Source organism: Rhyacophila brunnea, unplaced genomic scaffold (genome assembly GCF_057557595.1).
Source record: "Rhyacophila brunnea isolate RB1 unplaced genomic scaffold, BYU_Rbru_1.0 scaffold_248, whole genome shotgun sequence".
In the NCBI taxonomy this organism is placed as follows: Eukaryota; Metazoa; Arthropoda; class Insecta; order Trichoptera; family Rhyacophilidae; genus Rhyacophila; species Rhyacophila brunnea.
The window spans coordinates 25,092-52,849 of record NW_028232913.1 but is presented as its reverse complement, the minus strand read 5'-3'; the positions used below and the strand labels follow the sequence as shown (position 1 = coordinate 52,849).

At 46.8% G+C, this 27,758-nt stretch overlaps 15 protein-coding genes across 15 annotated transcripts; 9 read left to right on the top strand and 6 right to left on the bottom strand.

Annotated features, from left to right (window-relative positions):
• Positions 1-3,122: 3,122 nt before the first annotated feature.
• Positions 3,123-3,434, bottom strand: LOC147068826 (histone H4). Its single transcript, XM_085951744.1, has one exon. It carries the CDS (start codon positions 3,432-3,434, stop codon positions 3,123-3,125), a length of 312 nt encoding a protein of 103 aa, XP_085807870.1.
• A 2,649-nt stretch (positions 3,435-6,083) lies between these two features.
• LOC147068825 (histone H3) lies at positions 6,084-6,494 on the top strand. Its single transcript, XM_085951743.1, has one exon. It carries the CDS (start codon positions 6,084-6,086, stop codon positions 6,492-6,494), a length of 411 nt encoding a protein of 136 aa, XP_085807869.1.
• Positions 6,495-7,510: 1,016 nt separating this feature from the next.
• On the bottom strand, positions 7,511-7,901 carry LOC147068824 (histone H2A). Its single transcript, XM_085951732.1, has one exon. It carries the CDS (start codon positions 7,899-7,901, stop codon positions 7,527-7,529), a length of 375 nt encoding a protein of 124 aa, XP_085807858.1. The 3' UTR covers positions 7,511-7,526.
• A 323-nt stretch (positions 7,902-8,224) lies between these two features.
• Positions 8,225-8,599, top strand: LOC147068823 (histone H2B-like). The gene has a single exon (XM_085951742.1). It carries the CDS (start codon positions 8,225-8,227, stop codon positions 8,597-8,599), a length of 375 nt encoding a protein of 124 aa, XP_085807868.1.
• Positions 8,600-10,014: 1,415 nt separating this feature from the next.
• On the top strand, positions 10,015-11,298 carry LOC147068822 (uncharacterized). The gene has a single exon (XM_085951731.1). The coding sequence runs from the start codon at positions 10,463-10,465 to the stop codon at positions 11,168-11,170; it is 708 nt and encodes a 235-aa protein (XP_085807857.1). The 5' UTR covers positions 10,015-10,462; the 3' UTR covers positions 11,171-11,298.
• A 1,949-nt stretch (positions 11,299-13,247) lies between these two features.
• Positions 13,248-13,559, bottom strand: LOC147068821 (histone H4). The gene has a single exon (XM_085951740.1). The coding sequence runs from the start codon at positions 13,557-13,559 to the stop codon at positions 13,248-13,250; it is 312 nt and encodes a 103-aa protein (XP_085807866.1).
• Positions 13,560-14,065: 506 nt separating this feature from the next.
• LOC147068820 (histone H3) lies at positions 14,066-14,476 on the top strand. The gene has a single exon (XM_085951739.1). It carries the CDS (start codon positions 14,066-14,068, stop codon positions 14,474-14,476), a length of 411 nt encoding a protein of 136 aa, XP_085807865.1.
• A 1,016-nt stretch (positions 14,477-15,492) lies between these two features.
• Positions 15,493-15,883, bottom strand: LOC147068819 (histone H2A). Its single transcript, XM_085951729.1, has one exon. The coding sequence runs from the start codon at positions 15,881-15,883 to the stop codon at positions 15,509-15,511; it is 375 nt and encodes a 124-aa protein (XP_085807855.1). The 3' UTR covers positions 15,493-15,508.
• A 323-nt stretch (positions 15,884-16,206) lies between these two features.
• LOC147068818 (histone H2B-like) lies at positions 16,207-16,581 on the top strand. Its single transcript, XM_085951738.1, has one exon. It carries the CDS (start codon positions 16,207-16,209, stop codon positions 16,579-16,581), a length of 375 nt encoding a protein of 124 aa, XP_085807864.1.
• Positions 16,582-17,996: 1,415 nt separating this feature from the next.
• On the top strand, positions 17,997-19,280 carry LOC147068817 (uncharacterized). The gene has a single exon (XM_085951728.1). It carries the CDS (start codon positions 18,445-18,447, stop codon positions 19,150-19,152), a length of 708 nt encoding a protein of 235 aa, XP_085807854.1. The 5' UTR covers positions 17,997-18,444; the 3' UTR covers positions 19,153-19,280.
• A 1,949-nt stretch (positions 19,281-21,229) lies between these two features.
• Positions 21,230-21,541, bottom strand: LOC147068816 (histone H4). The gene has a single exon (XM_085951737.1). The coding sequence runs from the start codon at positions 21,539-21,541 to the stop codon at positions 21,230-21,232; it is 312 nt and encodes a 103-aa protein (XP_085807863.1).
• Positions 21,542-22,047: 506 nt separating this feature from the next.
• Positions 22,048-22,458, top strand: LOC147068815 (histone H3). Its single transcript, XM_085951736.1, has one exon. The coding sequence runs from the start codon at positions 22,048-22,050 to the stop codon at positions 22,456-22,458; it is 411 nt and encodes a 136-aa protein (XP_085807862.1).
• A 1,016-nt stretch (positions 22,459-23,474) lies between these two features.
• LOC147068814 (histone H2A) lies at positions 23,475-23,943 on the bottom strand. Its single transcript, XM_085951763.1, has one exon. The coding sequence runs from the start codon at positions 23,863-23,865 to the stop codon at positions 23,491-23,493; it is 375 nt and encodes a 124-aa protein (XP_085807889.1). The 5' UTR covers positions 23,866-23,943; the 3' UTR covers positions 23,475-23,490.
• Positions 23,944-24,626: 683 nt separating this feature from the next.
• Positions 24,627-25,001, top strand: LOC147068813 (histone H2B-like). Its single transcript, XM_085951735.1, has one exon. The coding sequence runs from the start codon at positions 24,627-24,629 to the stop codon at positions 24,999-25,001; it is 375 nt and encodes a 124-aa protein (XP_085807861.1).
• A 1,415-nt stretch (positions 25,002-26,416) lies between these two features.
• Positions 26,417-27,700, top strand: LOC147068812 (uncharacterized). Its single transcript, XM_085951762.1, has one exon. It carries the CDS (start codon positions 26,865-26,867, stop codon positions 27,570-27,572), a length of 708 nt encoding a protein of 235 aa, XP_085807888.1. The 5' UTR covers positions 26,417-26,864; the 3' UTR covers positions 27,573-27,700.
• Positions 27,701-27,758: the final 58 nt, after the last annotated feature.

Sequence of the window (27,758 nt, the reverse complement as noted above, 5' to 3'; positions counted from 1 at the left end):
CGGTGGGCGGCGCGACCGCCCGCCCCTGAGCCCCCTCGCTAGGGCGGCGGCCGCGAAAAATTGAAAAATATCGAGAGATCGAAGCAAAAATGCCGGTGCAATTCGTGACTAAAATCGCCGATCTAGACGGACATCATCTCTGAGAGCGGCGTTCGCACATCGGTACTGCGGCACCCGTCTCGCTCTCGCCGTATACAATCCGCGAGCCGTTCGAGTCGTTTCACTCTAGCGCATCGTACAGATAGATAGCAAGCAAGCAAGCAGAATATACGCCGCGATACAATATAATTTAATATTATATTTCATTCTATTATTCAATCAATCGAATAACGCAAAGATGGCAGATACAGCAGCACCCGTCACCGCTTCGCCGGTGCCCTCTACCCCTGCGAAGAAATCGGCAGCAGGCAAAGCCGCGAAGAAGCCCAAGGTCAAGCCGACGCATCCCAAGACCTCTGAGATGGTCAACAGCGCCATCAAAGAGCTGAAAGAGCGCGCCGGATCCTCCCTGCAGGCGATAAAAAAATACATCTCGGCCAACTACAAGGTGGACGCCGACAAGCTGGCGCCCTTCATCAAGAAATACCTGAAGGGTGCCGTCGAATCCGGCGCCCTAGTGCAGACCAAGGGCAAGGGGGCCTCCGGTTCGTTCAAACTGGAAGCCGGCAAGGCCAAATCGGCGGGCGGCTCCACCTCCGGTAAGAAGCCCGCCGCGAAGAAATCGCGCCCCGCCTCATCCAAGGAGAAGAAGGGCGCCGCAGCCGGCGGAGGCAAGTCTTCGGCGGCAGCCGCAAAGAAGAAGCCCGCGACCGCCATGAGAAAGTCGTCGGCCCCTCTTGAAACCGCGGCCAGATCGGCCGCAGCCGCCAAGAAAGCTGCCTCTCCCAAGAAGGCCGCCCCCGCCGCCAAGAAGGCCGCCAAGCCCAAGACGCCGACCAAGGCGAAAAAGTCCGCCAAGCCGCCCACGAAGAAGCCGAAGGCGCCAAAGCCCAAGAAGGCCGCTGCGAAGAAGCCCGCCGCGAAGAAAGCCGCTGCGAAGAAGTAAGACGCCGTGATCGAATCTAATCTAATCATCACGATGACGATGATGCGACGACGGCAGCCCGGGAAGGGGGGGTATCTCGGGTGGATGACGACGACGACGACAATAGACGAGATGAATGAGGATAGAGATGGAGATGAATAATACGCGTTCGCTCGCATTTTATTGAAACAAAAGCCCTTTTCAGGGCTACCAACACAATTCAGGTGTCGAATGATATCGAGCACGTATCAATACGCAAATTGCACTCACTCACCTACCTAGGTAAAATTTTAAATCAACACGAAATTCAAAATAAAATTTTGGTGGTTTGGTTGGTTGATTTTGAGTTAGGTTAGGTTTGATTTAATTAGGTTAGGTTTGTTCGGTTAGGTTAGGTTTGATTTGGTTAGGTTAGGTTTGTTCGGTTAGGTTAGGTTTGATTTGGTTAGGTTAGGTTTGTTCGGTTAGGTTGGGTTTGATTTGGTTAGGTTAGGTTAGGTTTGTTCGGTTAGGTTAGGTTTGATTTGGTTAGGTTAGGTTTGTTCGGTTAGGTTGGGTTTGATTTGATTAGGTTAGGTTTGTTCGGTTAGGCTAGGTTTGATTTGATTAGGTTAGGTTTGTTCGGTTAGGTTAGGTTTGATTTGATTAGGTTAGGTTTGTTCGGTTAGGTTAGGTTTGTTAACCGACTGACCCGACGTTGGCTTAATTGTGTTAAATGCCCCGATCAGTCTTTGAACGTTTTGTGTTTTCTGTCTACTTTTTTCATATATAAAATCGTTTTTTCAATTAATATTTGATAATAAAGAAATCCCGAATCCCGAGAAAAGATCGGAATTTCCCGAAATTTTTAAAATTCCATTATTCGTTCAAATATGAAATTAATTATGTTCAGACTTCAGATAATGTAGTTGTGACTAGAGTTGGGTTTCGGGAATTACCCGACGGGAATTTTAAAAATTTCGGGAAATTCCGATCTTTTCTCGGGATTCGGGATTTCTTTATTATCAAATATTAATTGAAAAAACGATTTTATATATGAAAAAAGTAGACAGAAAACACAAAACGTTCAAAGACTGATCGGGGCATTTAACACAATTAAGCCAACGTCGGGTCAGTCGGTTAACAAACCTAACCTAACCGAACAAACCTAACCTAATCAAATCAAACCTAACCTAACCGAACAAACCTAACCTAATCAAATCAAACCTAGCCTAACCGAACAAACCTAACCTAATCAAATCAAACCCAACCTAACCGAACAAACCTAACCTAATCAAATCAAACCTAGCCTAACCGAACAAACCTAACCTAATCAAATCAAACCCAACCTAACCGAACAAACCTAACCTAACCAAATCAAACCTAACCTAACCGAACAAACCTAACCTAACCTAATCAAATCAAACCTAACCTAATCAAATCAAACCCAACCTAACCGAACAAACCTAACCTAACCAAATCAAACCTAACCTAACCGAACAAACCTAACCTAACCTAACCAAATCAAACCCAACCTAACCGAACAAACCTAACCTAACCAAATCAAACCCAACATAACCGAACAAACCTAACCTAACCAAATCAAACCTAACCTAACCGAATAAACCTAACCTAATCAAATCAAATCAAACCCAACCTAACCGAACAAACCTAACCTAACCTAACCAAATCAAACCTAACCTAACCGAATAAACCTAACCTAATCAAATCAAATCAAACCCAACCTAACCGAACAAACCTAACCTAACCAAATCAAACCTAGCCTAACCGAACAAACCTAACCTAACCAAATCAAACCTAACCTAATCAAATCAAATCAAATCAAACCTAACCTAACGTAATCAAATCAAACCTAACCTAACCGAACAACAGCTGCATGCATTATTACTGCGATACTATACGAATGCAAACGGATCGAACGAAATAGACATGGTGGCCCTGAAAAGGGCCGTTTGTATGTGAGTAGATAGATATATTCACATAATAATAGTTAAGCGGGCGTAGCATAAAAACCAACCCACTCATCCATCATTATGCGTAGTCAGTCTGTATTGTATCTAGACGAGACGATACGATGAAAGGCATTATATTGGCCAGCTTAGCCGCCGAAACCGTACAGGGTGCGACCCTGTCTCTTCAGGGCGTACACGACGTCCATGGCGGTGACGGTCTTCCTCTTCGCGTGCTCCGTGTAGGTGACGGCGTCCCTGATGACGTTCTCGAGGAACACCTTCAGGACTCCTCGGGTCTCTTCGTAAATCAAGCCAGATATGCGCTTGACTCCGCCGCGACGAGCCAGACGACGGATCGCAGGCTTCGTGATGCCCTGGATGTTATCGCGAAGAACCTTCCTGTGACGCTTGGCGCCCCCTTTTCCCAATCCCTTTCCTCCTTTACCGCGACCGGTCATCTTGTATGAGTGTCAAAAAGTGGATGATGTCAAAAATCGAAACGATGCGATGCGCTCACTGCGGCCGCTAGACGAATTATAAAATTTTGCTTTTTTTCTTTTGGTATGCTTGGCGTGTAGGGTGCCGGGGCTATGCCCCCTATCCCTTTCATCTATATTATGGCGTATGATGGAAGTCTGCTCCGTGTAGCGGTTTAGCTACTAATTGGATGTCATGTCTTATTTGAGTTTTGTAGGATGGCTTAGATGTATAAAATCAGATGTATAATAATTCGTCTTCTTCTCGTTTCCTCATCGTCTTCTGGTCTTGATTATTGGGCTTTCAGGTCTTGTCGAGATTAGTTTAATTCTGTCAGTTTTGATATCATGTTGTTGGCCGTGTCGATAGTGTTTTTTAAAGCATTTATCATGTCCTTTATCTCCTCTGGTTTAGGTTTTTCCTGGGTGGTCTTCCAGGCAGGCCTGAACGAGTATCTGTCTTGGGTCCTTTCCGCTTGTCGTTTATCTGCTTCTGTGTATCCGTATCGGGCGTGTTTTGGGTGCCTCGGGCATCCCCTGTAGTTGGCCGGATGAGGGCCTCCACAGTTGGCGCATGTCGCAGGATCTGTGGTATTGGGTTTCTTGCAGTCAGCTGTGAGGTGATCGCCTGCACAACGGACGCACATTGGTCTGGCATGGCAGCAGGAAGCGGCGTGGCCGAAGCCTTGGCAGCGATGGCACTGTCCGTCCGTCGTCCTCCTGCGTAGTGGCTCCACCTTTATAGATAGTCCAAAGATTTTTTCAAGTCGGTAGATGTCTTTGGCGTCGCTGGTTCTCTCTACGTCCACCAGGATTAGCGGTATCTGAGTTCTTGAGTGGCCTTGAGTCATCCGATACGCGCTCTTGATGGTGAATCCCAGTTCCACAAGCTCGGCGCGAATTTCTTCGGCGGCCGTTTCTTCTGGGACTCCCCTGAGCACCACTTTGAGGGGTTTGTCCCCAAATAGGTTGTAGGAATGGAACTCAATGCCCTTGCTGTCTAGTAATTTTACTGCTTGTCTGTATTCTTCTATTTCTGAGATCGTTAGTATAATCCCCTTCTTGACATTTTTGGCTTCAGAGACACATATTCCTGCCTCTTCCAGCAGCTTCATGTTGTCCCTGTAAGCCTTTTTGTCGTGAAGGACAATCGGAGGGATTTTCTGTGCTCCCGTGCGGTCCAAGTTCCTCTTGGCCGGATTCTTCGAGGGCGCGTTGCCTCTTGAATTTTTTCCGGGGATTGTTGTCTTCTTCGAGCATGCCGGCTGGTTAATGTTAGGCATGTCCGGTTTCTTCGGCGAGACCGTGGCGGGTTTCTTGGCCGCTTTTTGGTCTGCCCGGTCGGTTGCTTGTCTTTTGGTCGCTTTTTTTCCGTGTTCTACGCGGGCTACGTCCTTGTCCGTTGAGGGCTTGGCCGCTGCTGCGTAACTCTTCGGTGCGTCTGGCTTGCCGGCGTCGGCGGGTTTTACTGGCGCGGATGCGCGGGGATCTGCTGTGGGTTTCTGCGTGGCGGCGGTAGGGTTAGGCTTGCCGGTTACGGCGGGCTTTTCCGGCGCTGCTGTGCGGTGATCTGGGTTTGGAAGCGATACAGATGTGGCCGCTGGCGTGGTGTCCATCTGTTCGTGGGCGGTGGAGACTGGTTTCCCACTCGAGACCGGGTCCTTGGCTGTGGCTGGGGCGGCAGCCCTGGCCTTGGCCGAGGCGGGGGCTTTGGTGGGTTTTACAGCATCCATGGAGTGAACGAGTTTGCCGCTATAGTCGTCGGCATCATCGGTGTCTAGGAAGAAGTCGGAGTCATCATAATCCAAGTCTTCGTACTCCTCGTCTTCCTCTTCCGAGAAAGGCTTGAGTAGTCCCGAGTCCATGGCGTTGATCTCTTCGAGGACCCTCTGGTAATTCGATATGTTTTTGTTCCTCCTCTTCTTGTCCTGAGAATCGCGTTGCTTCTGCAGGTCAGGAAGAGAGTCATGCGGCTGAATCCCGTAGGCAAGGGCGAGGAAGCCGTAGATGTACGCGAAGTCCGCGGCCCTCAGCTTCCTCCTCAGTACACGGATGTTCAGCAGGTCTGTCTTGATGTTATCGTCCACTTGTCGGTGGCACTCTGGAGCCAATAACCCCACGAGCGACGGTATTTTGCTCATGATGGAGGTTTTGGTGTTGACAGGCGTCTCCGCTATGAAGGCTTTGCAGGGGAATCTTGAAGTGAAAATTTTGCTCCCTGCGACGTCTCTTTTATAGACGCTCGTCTCGCGCGTATGCGACGTCTCGCTCGCTTCCTTGCGAAATCAAGGCGCGGGCGAGTGCGTCTCGCTCTGGCGCGTCGCGGCGCAACCACGCCCAGCGCTGCGCATTTCGCGCAAAGCGAGTGCGCAATAAAGATAACGGCTATAATTAATAATTGCGGAATAGAATAAAAAGAGATATTTTCAAAAAAAATTAACTTTCAGGCAATATTTCGACCTCAAAACGATACGCCGACAAAAATGATCACCCCCACTGTTCAGCCGAAGGCGACCGCATCGACCAATCGCAGCGAGCGGATCTCTCTATATAGTCACCCCGTCTGCGGGATCGCGTGCACACTTCTCGTTGAACGCTCGTTTCAGAACCTACTACTTTGAAGAAGAAGACATGGCTCGTACCAAGCAGACTGCCCGAAAATCCACCGGTGGAAAAGCTCCCCGCAAACAGCTCGCCACGAAGGCCGCGAGGAAAAGCGCGCCGGCCACAGGGGGCGTGAAGAAGCCCCATCGTTACAGGCCCGGTACGGTCGCTCTCCGTGAGATCCGCCGTTATCAGAAGAGCACTGAGCTCCTCATCCGCAAGCTGCCCTTCCAGCGACTGGTGCGCGAGATCGCTCAAGATTTCAAGACCGATCTGCGCTTCCAGAGCTCGGCCGTCATGGCGCTGCAGGAGGCCAGCGAGGCGTACCTCGTCGGTCTATTCGAGGACACGAACCTTTGCGCCATCCACGCCAAACGCGTCACCATCATGCCCAAAGATATCCAGCTGGCGAGACGAATCCGCGGCGAACGCGCTTAAGAATTAAAAAAAAAAAAATAATATTTATCATACCTATCGCAAAAGGCCCTTTTCAGGGCCGCAAATTTTTTGACATTCGAATGTTTACGCAACCGTGAGCGAGCGATCGGCCGTTATGTGCCTATAATAATATATTTATATATACCTATTTATCCAAGTATAATATATTATTATCATCCTGCGTGTTCCACTATTTTTGGATAAAAATAGGTTTGTTAGTAATATTGCGTTTGTTGTATGTAATTGATCAATTAAGCAGTTGATTAGATAAAATATACTCACCATCTAATAATAACGCAACGCTGCGTACGTAGTGCGTTGTGTGTGAGGCGAGATTCATTAAATAATATCTACCCACATAATATTAATTAAACAGCCTCCTTATATTACCTATTATTTTAGAAAACGCACCAATCTCTTATCAAAACGCGTTTTCTATCCGTCAGTCCACCACCATCCATACCTTGTCATATTATCTCGCCGTCCATCTACCACAATTAATTAATTAATTAATTAATTATAATAATGTCGCTAAACACGTTATATAGATATAATCAATAGATGCTCCTCACCTATATAAATACATATATCACAATCATTATCCTACAAAACTATTTAAAACTGAAACCGCCACACCATACGAGTAGTTTAAACAAACAAGAGATCGACACATCGCATCTCTATCTCCTCATTAATTACTACGAAATTATATACCTACCTACCTACTTACTTATTTTAGATGTATTTTCAAATTTTGAATTTCCAGAACATTTATTGTAATATGGACAGTTCTCTCTGTGCGCATTCATTGCTAATTAATACCTATAATAATAACAATTTGAATACTACCTACTTTCGATGAATAATTATTTCAATCAATTTTATAAGCAACAATAACGAGCTCGACACGTTCGCTACCAGTCGGATTTGAATAAAAATGGCGGCCCTGAAAAGGGCCTTTTGTACGACGATAGATGGATTATTGCATGTAATCATAGAAGATACGATTTTTTTTTTTTTATTTATTTTTTTTTACGCCTTCTTCTCAGTCTTCTTGGGCAAGAGCACCGCCTGGATGTTGGGCAGCACTCCTCCCTGGGCGATGGTGACACCGGAGAGCAGCTTGTTCAGCTCCTCGTCGTTGCGGATGGCGAGCTGCAAATGACGAGGGATGATCCTGGTCTTCTTGTTGTCGCGGGCCGCGTTTCCCGCCAACTCGAGTACTTCGGCGGCGAGGTATTCCATGACGGCGGCCAGGTACACCGGCGCACCAGCGCCCACCCTCTCGGCGTAGTTTCCCTTGCGCAGGAGTCTGTGTATGCGACCGACGGGGAACTGGAGTCCGGCGCGATTCGAACGAGACTTTGCCTTTCCCTTGACTTTACCGCCTTTTCCGCGACCAGACATGGCGAGATGTGGTAGTGTTGAAAATTAACTGTGCGAAAGATGCGCGTCGATCTGAATCGACGGACGGTCCTTTGAAGAAAGCTCACTCAGGGATATCCAAAGCTCTATTTTGTGATGGCGTGCGGTGCGCCCGTAGCGGGAGACGTGCGCCGCATCACGCGACCCGCAAAGCCGCGCGCCGTTCGCTCTACACAGCGATGGCAAGCGGTAAAAAAAAAAAATTTCGGCAGATTCTCACTCGAGCCACCGCCGCCGATTGACACCGCACCTACCTAATCTATCTATATATCCGTATTGTATCGTAATACCCATCGCCGATCATCATGCCGCCCAAGACTAGCGGAAAGGCCGCCAAGAAATCCGGCAAAGCCCAGAAGAACATCTCCAAGGGAGACAAGAAGAAGACAAAGAGGAGGAGGAAGGAGAGTTACGCAATCTACATCTACAAGGTGCTCAAGCAGGTGCACCCCGACACCGGAATCTCCAGTAAGGCGATGAGCATCATGAACAGCTTCGTCAACGACATCTTCGAGAGGATCGCCGCCGAAGCGTCGCGCCTCGCCCACTACAACAAGCGCTCCACCATCACCAGCAGGGAGATCCAGACCGCCGTCAGGCTCCTTCTGCCCGGAGAGCTCGCCAAGCACGCCGTCAGCGAAGGAACAAAGGCAGTCACCAAATACACCAGCTCCAAGTGAAGTCCATGAAAATGAAGAAAGAAGAAAAAAAACCAGCAAAGGCCCTTTTAAGGGCCGCCAATATTTTCAAATCGAATTGATCGAATCGCATGTTTCGCTAGTCTCATTATCGCTATTAATATTATGCCAAGCAGGAAAAATAAATAAATCGACTGACTGCCTACCTATTGTAATAATAATAATACGAATATTTGTTACAATAATTATCTTGTATCTGCGCTTATAATTATATCATTATCCAACACCATATTATAAACTAGACTAGATAACTAACTAAGCCCGCCACGAAGGATGATTTGATAGGAAAATAATAAGAATCAATCTATCTGTGAATATTATTTTATTATTATTAAGTACAACAGTACCCACCTAAGTAAGTCAGTAAGTAGAACAATAAGTCATCATTATACTATTGATAATATTATCCATACATCTTAGGTGAATGCATGCGTGCGTGCATCTGAAAAAGAAAATATCACATTAGATTTAGGTACATAATATTACACATCTGTTTGTTATCTCGATTATCGTCTGTGCGTGGAGGATTTTCATCGATCCTTCAACGGATGGACCTGCGATACATAAATAATGCGAATCGGATAATTTTGCATTGTACGATAGATTTTTTGGTACGTACGTACGTACGTACATGACACATAATTTCGGGAATAGTTTATTCCGAATCCCCCCCCCCCCGATCGATATCTTAAAATAATCCTTCCAGTGTCCAATGTCTTCATATTTGATTTCATATAGGTACTTAATAGTAACAATGACATTAGTAATTCGTGTTTCGGTCTCGCACTTATGGTTATGGTTGTCGATTTCGGCTGCTATGGTTTTCTACTCTCATATGTGCGTTGTTACATGCCAGTATGCTTTGCATCGGTCATATTAAACACACTCATAATATTATATTATCATATTTAATTATTTAATTAATTATTTAATTAATTAATTAATTGATTATAACTATTTATTTACGATATCTATCTATCGCGGGAGGGAGGGAGGGAGGGAGGCGCAGTGAGCGAGCGAGCGACCGATCGCGCCGTACCTATCGCAATCCATTGTTAGGTAAGTAATTATTCGAATTGAACATTCTATTCTCATGTCGTGCTTCTTTATTTACCATCGTGCACAATACCATGCACCATCGTCGCCTGCTGCTCCTTCGTGAACACTGCGGACTGCATCGAGCACCGCGGGGCCGCCGCCGTCGTCTTCGCCCGATACGAGTAATGTTTGTATGCCGCGATCGTCTTGTGCTAACTCCGGCCGACTCGGGGGCGGATCGCGACGCCCGTGGGGGCGCCAGGGGCCCGCGGCCGATCGCAACCGCGAGGAGGTATATCGACGCGCCGGACGAAGGCTCGATCGTTGGAATCTGATAATTCTTAACGAATCTACGGCCATTTTCCCGACACGTTATGTGCGCGCGCGGACACAATTCCAATTTGAAACGCATCCCGCGAGCCCGAGGACAGACTCGCGACCATTCGCCCGCTTTGAAACGACAGACAGATCGGTGGGCGGCGCGACCGCCCGCCCCTGAGCCCCCTCGCTAGGGCGGCGGCCGCGAAAAATTGAAAAATATCGAGAGATCGAAGCAAAAATGCCGGTGCAATTCGTGACTAAAATCGCCGATCTAGACGGACATCATCTCTGAGAGCGGCGTTCGCACATCGGTACTGCGGCACCCGTCTCGCTCTCGCCGTATACAATCCGCGAGCCGTTCGAGTCGTTTCACTCTAGCGCATCGTACAGATAGATAGCAAGCAAGCAAGCAGAATATACGCCGCGATACAATATAATTTAATATTATATTTCATTCTATTATTCAATCAATCGAATAACGCAAAGATGGCAGATACAGCAGCACCCGTCACCGCTTCGCCGGTGCCCTCTACCCCTGCGAAGAAATCGGCAGCAGGCAAAGCCGCGAAGAAGCCCAAGGTCAAGCCGACGCATCCCAAGACCTCTGAGATGGTCAACAGCGCCATCAAAGAGCTGAAAGAGCGCGCCGGATCCTCCCTGCAGGCGATAAAAAAATACATCTCGGCCAACTACAAGGTGGACGCCGACAAGCTGGCGCCCTTCATCAAGAAATACCTGAAGGGTGCCGTCGAATCCGGCGCCCTAGTGCAGACCAAGGGCAAGGGGGCCTCCGGTTCGTTCAAACTGGAAGCCGGCAAGGCCAAATCGGCGGGCGGCTCCACCTCCGGTAAGAAGCCCGCCGCGAAGAAATCGCGCCCCGCCTCATCCAAGGAGAAGAAGGGCGCCGCAGCCGGCGGAGGCAAGTCTTCGGCGGCAGCCGCAAAGAAGAAGCCCGCGACCGCCATGAGAAAGTCGTCGGCCCCTCTTGAAACCGCGGCCAGATCGGCCGCAGCCGCCAAGAAAGCTGCCTCTCCCAAGAAGGCCGCCCCCGCCGCCAAGAAGGCCGCCAAGCCCAAGACGCCGACCAAGGCGAAAAAGTCCGCCAAGCCGCCCACGAAGAAGCCGAAGGCGCCAAAGCCCAAGAAGGCCGCTGCGAAGAAGCCCGCCGCGAAGAAAGCCGCTGCGAAGAAGTAAGACGCCGTGATCGAATCTAATCTAATCATCACGATGACGATGATGCGACGACGGCAGCCCGGGAAGGGGGGGTATCTCGGGTGGATGACGACGACGACGACAATAGACGAGATGAATGAGGATAGAGATGGAGATGAATAATACGCGTTCGCTCGCATTTTATTGAAACAAAAGCCCTTTTCAGGGCTACCAACACAATTCAGGTGTCGAATGATATCGAGCACGTATCAATACGCAAATTGCACTCACTCACCTACCTAGGTAAAATTTTAAATCAACACGAAATTCAAAATAAAATTTTGGTGGTTTGGTTGGTTGATTTTGAGTTAGGTTAGGTTTGATTTAATTAGGTTAGGTTTGTTCGGTTAGGTTAGGTTTGATTTGGTTAGGTTAGGTTTGTTCGGTTAGGTTAGGTTTGATTTGGTTAGGTTAGGTTTGTTCGGTTAGGTTGGGTTTGATTTGGTTAGGTTAGGTTAGGTTTGTTCGGTTAGGTTAGGTTTGATTTGGTTAGGTTAGGTTTGTTCGGTTAGGTTGGGTTTGATTTGATTAGGTTAGGTTTGTTCGGTTAGGCTAGGTTTGATTTGATTAGGTTAGGTTTGTTCGGTTAGGTTAGGTTTGATTTGATTAGGTTAGGTTTGTTCGGTTAGGTTAGGTTTGTTAACCGACTGACCCGACGTTGGCTTAATTGTGTTAAATGCCCCGATCAGTCTTTGAACGTTTTGTGTTTTCTGTCTACTTTTTTCATATATAAAATCGTTTTTTCAATTAATATTTGATAATAAAGAAATCCCGAATCCCGAGAAAAGATCGGAATTTCCCGAAATTTTTAAAATTCCCGTCGGGTAATTCCCGAAACCCAACTCTAGTCACAACTACATTATCTGAAGTCTGAACATAATTAATTTCATATTTGAACGAATAATGGAATTTTAAAAATTTCGGGAAATTCCGATCTTTTCTCGGGATTCGGGATTTCTTTATTATCAAATATTAATTGAAAAAACGATTTTATATATGAAAAAAGTAGACAGAAAACACAAAACGTTCAAAGACTGATCGGGGCATTTAACACAATTAAGCCAACGTCGGGTCAGTCGGTTAACAAACCTAACCTAACCGAACAAACCTAACCTAATCAAATCAAACCTAACCTAACCGAACAAACCTAACCTAATCAAATCAAACCTAGCCTAACCGAACAAACCTAACCTAATCAAATCAAACCCAACCTAACCGAACAAACCTAACCTAATCAAATCAAACCTAGCCTAACCGAACAAACCTAACCTAATCAAATCAAACCCAACCTAACCGAACAAACCTAACCTAACCAAATCAAACCTAACCTAACCGAACAAACCTAACCTAACCTAATCAAATCAAACCTAACCTAATCAAATCAAACCCAACCTAACCGAACAAACCTAACCTAACCAAATCAAACCTAACCTAACCGAACAAACCTAACCTAACCTAACCAAATCAAACCCAACCTAACCGAACAAACCTAACCTAACCAAATCAAACCCAACATAACCGAACAAACCTAACCTAACCAAATCAAACCTAACCTAACCGAATAAACCTAACCTAATCAAATCAAATCAAACCCAACCTAACCGAACAAACCTAACCTAACCTAACCAAATCAAACCTAACCTAACCGAATAAACCTAACCTAATCAAATCAAATCAAACCCAACCTAACCGAACAAACCTAACCTAACCAAATCAAACCTAGCCTAACCGAACAAACCTAACCTAACCAAATCAAACCTAACCTAATCAAATCAAATCAAATCAAACCTAACCTAACGTAATCAAATCAAACCTAACCTAACCGAACAACAGCTGCATGCATTATTACTGCGATACTATACGAATGCAAACGGATCGAACGAAATAGACATGGTGGCCCTGAAAAGGGCCGTTTGTATGTGAGTAGATAGATATATTCACATAATAATAGTTAAGCGGGCGTAGCATAAAAACCAACCCACTCATCCATCATTATGCGTAGTCAGTCTGTATTGTATCTAGACGAGACGATACGATGAAAGGCATTATATTGGCCAGCTTAGCCGCCGAAACCGTACAGGGTGCGACCCTGTCTCTTCAGGGCGTACACGACGTCCATGGCGGTGACGGTCTTCCTCTTCGCGTGCTCCGTGTAGGTGACGGCGTCCCTGATGACGTTCTCGAGGAACACCTTCAGGACTCCTCGGGTCTCTTCGTAAATCAAGCCAGATATGCGCTTGACTCCGCCGCGACGAGCCAGACGACGGATCGCAGGCTTCGTGATGCCCTGGATGTTATCGCGAAGAACCTTCCTGTGACGCTTGGCGCCCCCTTTTCCCAATCCCTTTCCTCCTTTACCGCGACCGGTCATCTTGTATGAGTGTCAAAAAGTGGATGATGTCAAAAATCGAAACGATGCGATGCGCTCACTGCGGCCGCTAGACGAATTATAAAATTTTGCTCCCTGCGACGTCTCTTTTATAGACGCTCGTCTCGCGCGTATGCGACGTCTCGCTCGCTTCCTTGCGAAATCAAGGCGCGGGCGAGTGCGTCTCGCTCTGGCGCGTCGCGGCGCAACCACGCCCAGCGCTGCGCATTTCGCGCAAAGCGAGTGCGCAATAAAGATAACGGCTATAATTAATAATTGCGGAATAGAATAAAAAGAGATATTTTCAAAAAAAATTAACTTTCAGGCAATATTTCGACCTCAAAACGATACGCCGACAAAAATGATCACCCCCACTGTTCAGCCGAAGGCGACCGCATCGACCAATCGCAGCGAGCGGATCTCTCTATATAGTCACCCCGTCTGCGGGATCGCGTGCACACTTCTCGTTGAACGCTCGTTTCAGAACCTACTACTTTGAAGAAGAAGACATGGCTCGTACCAAGCAGACTGCCCGAAAATCCACCGGTGGAAAAGCTCCCCGCAAACAGCTCGCCACGAAGGCCGCGAGGAAAAGCGCGCCGGCCACAGGGGGCGTGAAGAAGCCCCATCGTTACAGGCCCGGTACGGTCGCTCTCCGTGAGATCCGCCGTTATCAGAAGAGCACTGAGCTCCTCATCCGCAAGCTGCCCTTCCAGCGACTGGTGCGCGAGATCGCTCAAGATTTCAAGACCGATCTGCGCTTCCAGAGCTCGGCCGTCATGGCGCTGCAGGAGGCCAGCGAGGCGTACCTCGTCGGTCTATTCGAGGACACGAACCTTTGCGCCATCCACGCCAAACGCGTCACCATCATGCCCAAAGATATCCAGCTGGCGAGACGAATCCGCGGCGAACGCGCTTAAGAATTAAAAAAAAAAAAATAATATTTATCATACCTATCGCAAAAGGCCCTTTTCAGGGCCGCAAATTTTTTGACATTCGAATGTTTACGCAACCGTGAGCGAGCGATCGGCCGTTATGTGCCTATAATAATATATTTATATATACCTATTTATCCAAGTATAATATATTATTATCATCCTGCGTGTTCCACTATTTTTGGATAAAAATAGGTTTGTTAGTAATATTGCGTTTGTTGTATGTAATTGATCAATTAAGCAGTTGATTAGATAAAATATACTCACCATCTAATAATAACGCAACGCTGCGTACGTAGTGCGTTGTGTGTGAGGCGAGATTCATTAAATAATATCTACCCACATAATATTAATTAAACAGCCTCCTTATATTACCTATTATTTTAGAAAACGCACCAATCTCTTATCAAAACGCGTTTTCTATCCGTCAGTCCACCACCATCCATACCTTGTCATATTATCTCGCCGTCCATCTACCACAATTAATTAATTAATTAATTAATTATAATAATGTCGCTAAACACGTTATATAGATATAATCAATAGATGCTCCTCACCTATATAAATACATATATCACAATCATTATCCTACAAAACTATTTAAAACTGAAACCGCCACACCATACGAGTAGTTTAAACAAACAAGAGATCGACACATCGCATCTCTATCTCCTCATTAATTACTACGAAATTATATACCTACCTACCTACTTACTTATTTTAGATGTATTTTCAAATTTTGAATTTCCAGAACATTTATTGTAATATGGACAGTTCTCTCTGTGCGCATTCATTGCTAATTAATACCTATAATAATAACAATTTGAATACTACCTACTTTCGATGAATAATTATTTCAATCAATTTTATAAGCAACAATAACGAGCTCGACACGTTCGCTACCAGTCGGATTTGAATAAAAATGGCGGCCCTGAAAAGGGCCTTTTGTACGACGATAGATGGATTATTGCATGTAATCATAGAAGATACGATTTTTTTTTTTTTATTTATTTTTTTTTACGCCTTCTTCTCAGTCTTCTTGGGCAAGAGCACCGCCTGGATGTTGGGCAGCACTCCTCCCTGGGCGATGGTGACACCGGAGAGCAGCTTGTTCAGCTCCTCGTCGTTGCGGATGGCGAGCTGCAAATGACGAGGGATGATCCTGGTCTTCTTGTTGTCGCGGGCCGCGTTTCCCGCCAACTCGAGTACTTCGGCGGCGAGGTATTCCATGACGGCGGCCAGGTACACCGGCGCACCAGCGCCCACCCTCTCGGCGTAGTTTCCCTTGCGCAGGAGTCTGTGTATGCGACCGACGGGGAACTGGAGTCCGGCGCGATTCGAACGAGACTTTGCCTTTCCCTTGACTTTACCGCCTTTTCCGCGACCAGACATGGCGAGATGTGGTAGTGTTGAAAATTAACTGTGCGAAAGATGCGCGTCGATCTGAATCGACGGACGGTCCTTTGAAGAAAGCTCACTCAGGGATATCCAAAGCTCTATTTTGTGATGGCGTGCGGTGCGCCCGTAGCGGGAGACGTGCGCCGCATCACGCGACCCGCAAAGCCGCGCGCCGTTCGCTCTACACAGCGATGGCAAGCGGTAAAAAAAAAAAATTTCGGCAGATTCTCACTCGAGCCACCGCCGCCGATTGACACCGCACCTACCTAATCTATCTATATATCCGTATTGTATCGTAATACCCATCGCCGATCATCATGCCGCCCAAGACTAGCGGAAAGGCCGCCAAGAAATCCGGCAAAGCCCAGAAGAACATCTCCAAGGGAGACAAGAAGAAGACAAAGAGGAGGAGGAAGGAGAGTTACGCAATCTACATCTACAAGGTGCTCAAGCAGGTGCACCCCGACACCGGAATCTCCAGTAAGGCGATGAGCATCATGAACAGCTTCGTCAACGACATCTTCGAGAGGATCGCCGCCGAAGCGTCGCGCCTCGCCCACTACAACAAGCGCTCCACCATCACCAGCAGGGAGATCCAGACCGCCGTCAGGCTCCTTCTGCCCGGAGAGCTCGCCAAGCACGCCGTCAGCGAAGGAACAAAGGCAGTCACCAAATACACCAGCTCCAAGTGAAGTCCATGAAAATGAAGAAAGAAGAAAAAAAACCAGCAAAGGCCCTTTTAAGGGCCGCCAATATTTTCAAATCGAATTGATCGAATCGCATGTTTCGCTAGTCTCATTATCGCTATTAATATTATGCCAAGCAGGAAAAATAAATAAATCGACTGACTGCCTACCTATTGTAATAATAATAATACGAATATTTGTTACAATAATTATCTTGTATCTGCGCTTATAATTATATCATTATCCAACACCATATTATAAACTAGACTAGATAACTAACTAAGCCCGCCACGAAGGATGATTTGATAGGAAAATAATAAGAATCAATCTATCTGTGAATATTATTTTATTATTATTAAGTACAACAGTACCCACCTAAGTAAGTCAGTAAGTAGAACAATAAGTCATCATTATACTATTGATAATATTATCCATACATCTTAGGTGAATGCATGCGTGCGTGCATCTGAAAAAGAAAATATCACATTAGATTTAGGTACATAATATTACACATCTGTTTGTTATCTCGATTATCGTCTGTGCGTGGAGGATTTTCATCGATCCTTCAACGGATGGACCTGCGATACATAAATAATGCGAATCGGATAATTTTGCATTGTACGATAGATTTTTTGGTACGTACGTACGTACGTACATGACACATAATTTCGGGAATAGTTTATTCCGAATCCCCCCCCCCCCGATCGATATCTTAAAATAATCCTTCCAGTGTCCAATGTCTTCATATTTGATTTCATATAGGTACTTAATAGTAACAATGACATTAGTAATTCGTGTTTCGGTCTCGCACTTATGGTTATGGTTGTCGATTTCGGCTGCTATGGTTTTCTACTCTCATATGTGCGTTGTTACATGCCAGTATGCTTTGCATCGGTCATATTAAACACACTCATAATATTATATTATCATATTTAATTATTTAATTAATTATTTAATTAATTAATTAATTGATTATAACTATTTATTTACGATATCTATCTATCGCGGGAGGGAGGGAGGGAGGGAGGCGCAGTGAGCGAGCGAGCGACCGATCGCGCCGTACCTATCGCAATCCATTGTTAGGTAAGTAATTATTCGAATTGAACATTCTATTCTCATGTCGTGCTTCTTTATTTACCATCGTGCACAATACCATGCACCATCGTCGCCTGCTGCTCCTTCGTGAACACTGCGGACTGCATCGAGCACCGCGGGGCCGCCGCCGTCGTCTTCGCCCGATACGAGTAATGTTTGTATGCCGCGATCGTCTTGTGCTAACTCCGGCCGACTCGGGGGCGGATCGCGACGCCCGTGGGGGCGCCAGGGGCCCGCGGCCGATCGCAACCGCGAGGAGGTATATCGACGCGCCGGACGAAGGCTCGATCGTTGGAATCTGATAATTCTTAACGAATCTACGGCCATTTTCCCGACACGTTATGTGCGCGCGCGGACACAATTCCAATTTGAAACGCATCCCGCGAGCCCGAGGACAGACTCGCGACCATTCGCCCGCTTTGAAACGACAGACAGATCGGTGGGCGGCGCGACCGCCCGCCCCTGAGCCCCCTCGCTAGGGCGGCGGCCGCGAAAAATTGAAAAATATCGAGAGATCGAAGCAAAAATGCCGGTGCAATTCGTGACTAAAATCGCCGATCTAGACGGACATCATCTCTGAGAGCGGCGTTCGCACATCGGTACTGCGGCACCCGTCTCGCTCTCGCCGTATACAATCCGCGAGCCGTTCGAGTCGTTTCACTCTAGCGCATCGTACAGATAGATAGCAAGCAAGCAAGCAGAATATACGCCGCGATACAATATAATTTAATATTATATTTCATTCTATTATTCAATCAATCGAATAACGCAAAGATGGCAGATACAGCAGCACCCGTCACCGCTTCGCCGGTGCCCTCTACCCCTGCGAAGAAATCGGCAGCAGGCAAAGCCGCGAAGAAGCCCAAGGTCAAGCCGACGCATCCCAAGACCTCTGAGATGGTCAACAGCGCCATCAAAGAGCTGAAAGAGCGCGCCGGATCCTCCCTGCAGGCGATAAAAAAATACATCTCGGCCAACTACAAGGTGGACGCCGACAAGCTGGCGCCCTTCATCAAGAAATACCTGAAGGGTGCCGTCGAATCCGGCGCCCTAGTGCAGACCAAGGGCAAGGGGGCCTCCGGTTCGTTCAAACTGGAAGCCGGCAAGGCCAAATCGGCGGGCGGCTCCACCTCCGGTAAGAAGCCCGCCGCGAAGAAATCGCGCCCCGCCTCATCCAAGGAGAAGAAGGGCGCCGCAGCCGGCGGAGGCAAGTCTTCGGCGGCAGCCGCAAAGAAGAAGCCCGCGACCGCCATGAGAAAGTCGTCGGCCCCTCTTGAAACCGCGGCCAGATCGGCCGCAGCCGCCAAGAAAGCTGCCTCTCCCAAGAAGGCCGCCCCCGCCGCCAAGAAGGCCGCCAAGCCCAAGACGCCGACCAAGGCGAAAAAGTCCGCCAAGCCGCCCACGAAGAAGCCGAAGGCGCCAAAGCCCAAGAAGGCCGCTGCGAAGAAGCCCGCCGCGAAGAAAGCCGCTGCGAAGAAGTAAGACGCCGTGATCGAATCTAATCTAATCATCACGATGACGATGATGCGACGACGGCAGCCCGGGAAGGGGGGGTATCTCGGGTGGATGACGACGACGACGACAATAGACGAGATGAATGAGGATAGAGATGGAGATGAATAATACGCGTTCGCTCGCATTTTATTGAAACAAAAGCCCTTTTCAGGGCTACCAACACAATTCAGGTGTCGAATGATATCGAGCACGTATCAATACGCAAATTGCACTCACTCACCTACCTAGGTAAAATTTTAAATCAACACGAAATTCAAAATAAAATTTTGGTGGTTTGGTTGGTTGATTTTGAGTTAGGTTAGGTTTGATTTAATTAGGTTAGGTTTGTTCGGTTAGGTTAGGTTTGATTTGGTTAGGTTAGGTTTGTTCGGTTAGGTTAGGTTTGATTTGGTTAGGTTAGGTTTGTTCGGTTAGGTTGGGTTTGATTTGGTTAGGTTAGGTTAGGTTTGTTCGGTTAGGTTAGGTTTGATTTGGTTAGGTTAGGTTTGTTCGGTTAGGTTGGGTTTGATTTGATTAGGTTAGGTTTGTTCGGTTAGGCTAGGTTTGATTTGATTAGGTTAGGTTTGTTCGGTTAGGTTAGGTTTGATTTGATTAGGTTAGGTTTGTTCGGTTAGGTTAGGTTTGTTAACCGACTGACCCGACGTTGGCTTAATTGTGTTAAATGCCCCGATCAGTCTTTGAACGTTTTGTGTTTTCTGTCTACTTTTTTCATATATAAAATCGTTTTTTCAATTAATATTTGATAATAAAGAAATCCCGAATCCCGAGAAAAGATCGGAATTTCCCGAAATTTTTAAAATTCCCGTCGGGTAATTCCCGAAACCCAACTCTAGTCACAACTACATTATCTGAAGTCTGAACATAATTAATTTCATATTTGAACGAATAATGGAATTTTAAAAATTTCGGGAAATTCCGATCTTTTCTCGGGATTCGGGATTTCTTTATTATCAAATATTAATTGAAAAAACGATTTTATATATGAAAAAAGTAGACAGAAAACACAAAACGTTCAAAGACTGATCGGGGCATTTAACACAATTAAGCCAACGTCGGGTCAGTCGGTTAACAAACCTAACCTAACCGAACAAACCTAACCTAATCAAATCAAACCTAACCTAACCGAACAAACCTAACCTAATCAAATCAAACCTAGCCTAACCGAACAAACCTAACCTAATCAAATCAAACCCAACCTAACCGAACAAACCTAACCTAATCAAATCAAACCTAGCCTAACCGAACAAACCTAACCTAATCAAATCAAACCCAACCTAACCGAACAAACCTAACCTAACCAAATCAAACCTAACCTAACCGAACAAACCTAACCTAACCTAATCAAATCAAACCTAACCTAATCAAATCAAACCCAACCTAACCGAACAAACCTAACCTAACCAAATCAAACCTAACCTAACCGAACAAACCTAACCTAACCTAACCAAATCAAACCCAACCTAACCGAACAAACCTAACCTAACCAAATCAAACCCAACATAACCGAACAAACCTAACCTAACCAAATCAAACCTAACCTAACCGAATAAACCTAACCTAATCAAATCAAATCAAACCCAACCTAACCGAACAAACCTAACCTAACCTAACCAAATCAAACCTAACCTAACCGAATAAACCTAACCTAATCAAATCAAATCAAACCCAACCTAACCGAACAAACCTAACCTAACCAAATCAAACCTAGCCTAACCGAACAAACCTAACCTAACCAAATCAAACCTAACCTAATCAAATCAAATCAAATCAAACCTAACCTAACGTAATCAAATCAAACCTAACCTAACCGAACAACAGCTGCATGCATTATTACTGCGATACTATACGAATGCAAACGGATCGAACGAAATAGACATGGTGGCCCTGAAAAGGGCCGTTTGTATGTGAGTAGATAGATATATTCACATAATAATAGTTAAGCGGGCGTAGCATAAAAACCAACCCACTCATCCATCATTATGCGTAGTCAGTCTGTATTGTATCTAGACGAGACGATACGATGAAAGGCATTATATTGGCCAGCTTAGCCGCCGAAACCGTACAGGGTGCGACCCTGTCTCTTCAGGGCGTACACGACGTCCATGGCGGTGACGGTCTTCCTCTTCGCGTGCTCCGTGTAGGTGACGGCGTCCCTGATGACGTTCTCGAGGAACACCTTCAGGACTCCTCGGGTCTCTTCGTAAATCAAGCCAGATATGCGCTTGACTCCGCCGCGACGAGCCAGACGACGGATCGCAGGCTTCGTGATGCCCTGGATGTTATCGCGAAGAACCTTCCTGTGACGCTTGGCGCCCCCTTTTCCCAATCCCTTTCCTCCTTTACCGCGACCGGTCATCTTGTATGAGTGTCAAAAAGTGGATGATGTCAAAAATCGAAACGATGCGATGCGCTCACTGCGGCCGCTAGACGAATTATAAAATTTTGCTCCCTGCGACGTCTCTTTTATAGACGCTCGTCTCGCGCGTATGCGACGTCTCGCTCGCTTCCTTGCGAAATCAAGGCGCGGGCGAGTGCGTCTCGCTCTGGCGCGTCGCGGCGCAACCACGCCCAGCGCTGCGCATTTCGCGCAAAGCGAGTGCGCAATAAAGATAACGGCTATAATTAATAATTGCGGAATAGAATAAAAAGAGATATTTTCAAAAAAAATTAACTTTCAGGCAATATTTCGACCTCAAAACGATACGCCGACAAAAATGATCACCCCCACTGTTCAGCCGAAGGCGACCGCATCGACCAATCGCAGCGAGCGGATCTCTCTATATAGTCACCCCGTCTGCGGGATCGCGTGCACACTTCTCGTTGAACGCTCGTTTCAGAACCTACTACTTTGAAGAAGAAGACATGGCTCGTACCAAGCAGACTGCCCGAAAATCCACCGGTGGAAAAGCTCCCCGCAAACAGCTCGCCACGAAGGCCGCGAGGAAAAGCGCGCCGGCCACAGGGGGCGTGAAGAAGCCCCATCGTTACAGGCCCGGTACGGTCGCTCTCCGTGAGATCCGCCGTTATCAGAAGAGCACTGAGCTCCTCATCCGCAAGCTGCCCTTCCAGCGACTGGTGCGCGAGATCGCTCAAGATTTCAAGACCGATCTGCGCTTCCAGAGCTCGGCCGTCATGGCGCTGCAGGAGGCCAGCGAGGCGTACCTCGTCGGTCTATTCGAGGACACGAACCTTTGCGCCATCCACGCCAAACGCGTCACCATCATGCCCAAAGATATCCAGCTGGCGAGACGAATCCGCGGCGAACGCGCTTAAGAATTAAAAAAAAAAAAATAATATTTATCATACCTATCGCAAAAGGCCCTTTTCAGGGCCGCAAATTTTTTGACATTCGAATGTTTACGCAACCGTGAGCGAGCGATCGGCCGTTATGTGCCTATAATAATATATTTATATATACCTATTTATCCAAGTATAATATATTATTATCATCCTGCGTGTTCCACTATTTTTGGATAAAAATAGGTTTGTTAGTAATATTGCGTTTGTTGTATGTAATTGATCAATTAAGCAGTTGATTAGATAAAATATACTCACCATCTAATAATAACGCAACGCTGCGTACGTAGTGCGTTGTGTGTGAGGCGAGATTCATTAAATAATATCTACCCACATAATATTAATTAAACAGCCTCCTTATATTACCTATTATTTTAGAAAACGCACCAATCTCTTATCAAAACGCGTTTTCTATCCGTCAGTCCACCACCATCCATACCTTGTCATATTATCTCGCCGTCCATCTACCACAATTAATTAATTAATTAATTAATTATAATAATGTCGCTAAACACGTTATATAGATATAATCAATAGATGCTCCTCACCTATATAAATACATATATCACAATCATTATCCTACAAAACTATTTAAAACTGAAACCGCCACACCATACGAGTAGTTTAAACAAACAAGAGATCGACACATCGCATCTCTATCTCCTCATTAATTACTACGAAATTATATACCTACCTACCTACTTACTTATTTTAGATGTATTTTCAAATTTTGAATTTCCAGAACATTTATTGTAATATGGACAGTTCTCTCTGTGCGCATTCATTGCTAATTAATACCTATAATAATAACAATTTGAATACTACCTACTTTCGATGAATAATTATTTCAATCAATTTTATAAGCAACAATAACGAGCTCGACACGTTCGCTACCAGTCGGATTTGAATAAAAATGGCGGCCCTGAAAAGGGCCTTTTGTACGACGATAGATGGATTATTGCATGTAATCATAGAAGATACGATTTTTTTTTTTTTATTTATTTTTTTTTACGCCTTCTTCTCAGTCTTCTTGGGCAAGAGCACCGCCTGGATGTTGGGCAGCACTCCTCCCTGGGCGATGGTGACACCGGAGAGCAGCTTGTTCAGCTCCTCGTCGTTGCGGATGGCGAGCTGCAAATGACGAGGGATGATCCTGGTCTTCTTGTTGTCGCGGGCCGCGTTTCCCGCCAACTCGAGTACTTCGGCGGCGAGGTATTCCATGACGGCGGCCAGGTACACCGGCGCACCAGCGCCCACCCTCTCGGCGTAGTTTCCCTTGCGCAGGAGTCTGTGTATGCGACCGACGGGGAACTGGAGTCCGGCGCGATTCGAACGAGACTTTGCCTTTCCCTTGACTTTACCGCCTTTTCCGCGACCAGACATGGCGAGATGTGGTAGTGTTGAAAATTAACTGTGCGAAAGATGCGCGTCGATCTGAATCGACGGACGGTCCTTTGAAGAAAGCTCACTCAGGGACTTGACTTGACTTTGGATCATCCTTCAGTATTTATGGGGCTCACATACGTTAAGCATTATCCCCTTCGTCTCTATTATTTGGTCGCTGGTGAAGGTTTCTCTGAATTTACGTGTGCGATTTTACTCCGGGTCTTGAGGAGACCCGTTTATTACGGGGTCTTGAAGAGACCCGTTCGGGTCTTGAGGAGACTCGGGTGAGGTTTTAAGATCCTCTATATGGCAAGGGGTGTTGTTTTAATAATGAATTTAATTTTAATTTTTAATCTTAGTTAAAAATGAGAAAAAGTTTTTAACTAGTAATGGATATGTTCGTTTAGCATTCTCATTCGAGCCACAGCCCGGACCACCGTCTTCACCGTCCGAGTTATTGCCCATCAGCCGATCATCAACCGCCAAAGGCCAACGGCGGTATTGCCTTCTTGTTTGCTCACTCAGGGATATCCAAAGCTCTATTTTGTGATGGCGTGCGGTGCGCCCGTAGCGGGAGACGTGCGCCGCATCACGCGACCCGCAAAGCCGCGCGCCGTTCGCTCTACACAGCGATGGCAAGCGGTAAAAAAAAAAAATTTCGGCAGATTCTCACTCGAGCCACCGCCGCCGATTGACACCGCACCTACCTAATCTATCTATATATCCGTATTGTATCGTAATACCCATCGCCGATCATCATGCCGCCCAAGACTAGCGGAAAGGCCGCCAAGAAATCCGGCAAAGCCCAGAAGAACATCTCCAAGGGAGACAAGAAGAAGACAAAGAGGAGGAGGAAGGAGAGTTACGCAATCTACATCTACAAGGTGCTCAAGCAGGTGCACCCCGACACCGGAATCTCCAGTAAGGCGATGAGCATCATGAACAGCTTCGTCAACGACATCTTCGAGAGGATCGCCGCCGAAGCGTCGCGCCTCGCCCACTACAACAAGCGCTCCACCATCACCAGCAGGGAGATCCAGACCGCCGTCAGGCTCCTTCTGCCCGGAGAGCTCGCCAAGCACGCCGTCAGCGAAGGAACAAAGGCAGTCACCAAATACACCAGCTCCAAGTGAAGTCCATGAAAATGAAGAAAGAAGAAAAAAAACCAGCAAAGGCCCTTTTAAGGGCCGCCAATATTTTCAAATCGAATTGATCGAATCGCATGTTTCGCTAGTCTCATTATCGCTATTAATATTATGCCAAGCAGGAAAAATAAATAAATCGACTGACTGCCTACCTATTGTAATAATAATAATACGAATATTTGTTACAATAATTATCTTGTATCTGCGCTTATAATTATATCATTATCCAACACCATATTATAAACTAGACTAGATAACTAACTAAGCCCGCCACGAAGGATGATTTGATAGGAAAATAATAAGAATCAATCTATCTGTGAATATTATTTTATTATTATTAAGTACAACAGTACCCACCTAAGTAAGTCAGTAAGTAGAACAATAAGTCATCATTATACTATTGATAATATTATCCATACATCTTAGGTGAATGCATGCGTGCGTGCATCTGAAAAAGAAAATATCACATTAGATTTAGGTACATAATATTACACATCTGTTTGTTATCTCGATTATCGTCTGTGCGTGGAGGATTTTCATCGATCCTTCAACGGATGGACCTGCGATACATAAATAATGCGAATCGGATAATTTTGCATTGTACGATAGATTTTTTGGTACGTACGTACGTACGTACATGACACATAATTTCGGGAATAGTTTATTCCGAATCCCCCCCCCCCCGATCGATATCTTAAAATAATCCTTCCAGTGTCCAATGTCTTCATATTTGATTTCATATAGGTACTTAATAGTAACAATGACATTAGTAATTCGTGTTTCGGTCTCGCACTTATGGTTATGGTTGTCGATTTCGGCTGCTATGGTTTTCTACTCTCATATGTGCGTTGTTACATGCCAGTATGCTTTGCATCGGTCATATTAAACACACTCATAATATTATATTATCATATTTAATTATTTAATTAATTATTTAATTAATTAATTAATTGATTATAACTATTTATTTACGATATCTATCTATCGCGGGAGGGAGGGAGGGAGGGAGGCGCAGTGAGCGAGCGAGCGACCGATCGCGCCGTACCTATCGCAATCCATTGTTAGGTAAGTAATTATTCGAATTGAACATTCTATTCTCATGTCGTGCTTCTTTATTTACCATCGTGCACAATACCATGCACCATCGTCGCCTGCTGCTCCTTCGTGAACACTGCGGACTGCATCGAGCACCGCGGGGCCGCCGCCGTCGTCTTCGCCCGATACGAGTAATGTTTGTATGCCGCGATCGTCTTGTGCTAACTCCGGCCGACTCGGGGGCGGATCGCGACGCCCGTGGGGGCGCCAGGGGCCCGCGGCCGATCGCAACCGCGAGGAGGTATATCGACGCGCCGGACGAAGGCTCGATCGTTGGAATCTGATAATTCTTAACGAATCTACGGCCATTTTCCCGACACGTTATGTGCGCGCGCGGACACAATTCCAATTTGAAACGCATCCCGCGAGCCCGAGGACAGACTCGCGACCATTCGCCCGCTTTGAAACGACAGACAGATCGGTGGGCGGCGCGACCGCCCGCCCCTGAGCCCCCTCGCTAGGGCGGCGGCCGCGAAAAATTGAAAAATATCGAGAGATCGAAGCAAAAATGCCGGTGCAATTCGTGACTAAAATCGCCGATCTAGACGGACATCATCTCTGAGAGCGGCGTTCGCACATCGGTACTGCGGCACCCGTCTCGCTCTCGCCGTATACAATCCGCGAGCCGTTCGAGTCGTTTCACTCTAGCGCATCGTACAGATAGATAGCAAGCAAGCAAGCAGAATATACGCCGCGATACAATATAATTTAATATTATATTTCATTCTATTATTCAATCAATCGAATAACGCAAAGATGGCAGATACAGCAGCACCCGTCACCGCTTCGCCGGTGCCCTCTACCCCTGCGAAGAAATCGGCAGCAGGCAAAGCCGCGAAGAAGCCCAAGGTCAAGCCGACGCATCCCAAGACCTCTGAGATGGTCAACAGCGCCATCAAAGAGCTGAAAGAGCGCGCCGGATCCTCCCTGCAGGCGATAAAAAAATACATCTCGGCCAACTACAAGGTGGACGCCGACAAGCTGGCGCCCTTCATCAAGAAATACCTGAAGGGTGCCGTCGAATCCGGCGCCCTAGTGCAGACCAAGGGCAAGGGGGCCTCCGGTTCGTTCAAACTGGAAGCCGGCAAGGCCAAATCGGCGGGCGGCTCCACCTCCGGTAAGAAGCCCGCCGCGAAGAAATCGCGCCCCGCCTCATCCAAGGAGAAGAAGGGCGCCGCAGCCGGCGGAGGCAAGTCTTCGGCGGCAGCCGCAAAGAAGAAGCCCGCGACCGCCATGAGAAAGTCGTCGGCCCCTCTTGAAACCGCGGCCAGATCGGCCGCAGCCGCCAAGAAAGCTGCCTCTCCCAAGAAGGCCGCCCCCGCCGCCAAGAAGGCCGCCAAGCCCAAGACGCCGACCAAGGCGAAAAAGTCCGCCAAGCCGCCCACGAAGAAGCCGAAGGCGCCAAAGCCCAAGAAGGCCGCTGCGAAGAAGCCCGCCGCGAAGAAAGCCGCTGCGAAGAAGTAAGACGCCGTGATCGAATCTAATCTAATCATCACGATGACGATGATGCGACGACGGCAGCCCGGGAAGGGGGGGTATCTCGGGTGGATGACGACGACGACGACAATAGACGAGATGAATGAGGATAGAGATGGAGATGAATAATACGCGTTCGCTCGCATTTTATTGAAACAAAAGCCCTTTTCAGGG

Coding starts and splice junctions, on each gene's coding strand:
- LOC147068826 (XM_085951744.1), bottom strand. CDS start 3,434: ATGACCGGTCGCGGTAAAGGAGGAAAGGGATTGGGAAAAGGGGGCGCC.
- LOC147068825 (XM_085951743.1), top strand. CDS start 6,084: ATGGCTCGTACCAAGCAGACTGCCCGAAAATCCACCGGTGGAAAAGCT.
- LOC147068824 (XM_085951732.1), bottom strand. CDS start 7,901: ATGTCTGGTCGCGGAAAAGGCGGTAAAGTCAAGGGAAAGGCAAAGTCT.
- LOC147068823 (XM_085951742.1), top strand. CDS start 8,225: ATGCCGCCCAAGACTAGCGGAAAGGCCGCCAAGAAATCCGGCAAAGCC.
- LOC147068822 (XM_085951731.1), top strand. CDS start 10,463: ATGGCAGATACAGCAGCACCCGTCACCGCTTCGCCGGTGCCCTCTACC.
- LOC147068821 (XM_085951740.1), bottom strand. CDS start 13,559: ATGACCGGTCGCGGTAAAGGAGGAAAGGGATTGGGAAAAGGGGGCGCC.
- LOC147068820 (XM_085951739.1), top strand. CDS start 14,066: ATGGCTCGTACCAAGCAGACTGCCCGAAAATCCACCGGTGGAAAAGCT.
- LOC147068819 (XM_085951729.1), bottom strand. CDS start 15,883: ATGTCTGGTCGCGGAAAAGGCGGTAAAGTCAAGGGAAAGGCAAAGTCT.
- LOC147068818 (XM_085951738.1), top strand. CDS start 16,207: ATGCCGCCCAAGACTAGCGGAAAGGCCGCCAAGAAATCCGGCAAAGCC.
- LOC147068817 (XM_085951728.1), top strand. CDS start 18,445: ATGGCAGATACAGCAGCACCCGTCACCGCTTCGCCGGTGCCCTCTACC.
- LOC147068816 (XM_085951737.1), bottom strand. CDS start 21,541: ATGACCGGTCGCGGTAAAGGAGGAAAGGGATTGGGAAAAGGGGGCGCC.
- LOC147068815 (XM_085951736.1), top strand. CDS start 22,048: ATGGCTCGTACCAAGCAGACTGCCCGAAAATCCACCGGTGGAAAAGCT.
- LOC147068814 (XM_085951763.1), bottom strand. CDS start 23,865: ATGTCTGGTCGCGGAAAAGGCGGTAAAGTCAAGGGAAAGGCAAAGTCT.
- LOC147068813 (XM_085951735.1), top strand. CDS start 24,627: ATGCCGCCCAAGACTAGCGGAAAGGCCGCCAAGAAATCCGGCAAAGCC.
- LOC147068812 (XM_085951762.1), top strand. CDS start 26,865: ATGGCAGATACAGCAGCACCCGTCACCGCTTCGCCGGTGCCCTCTACC.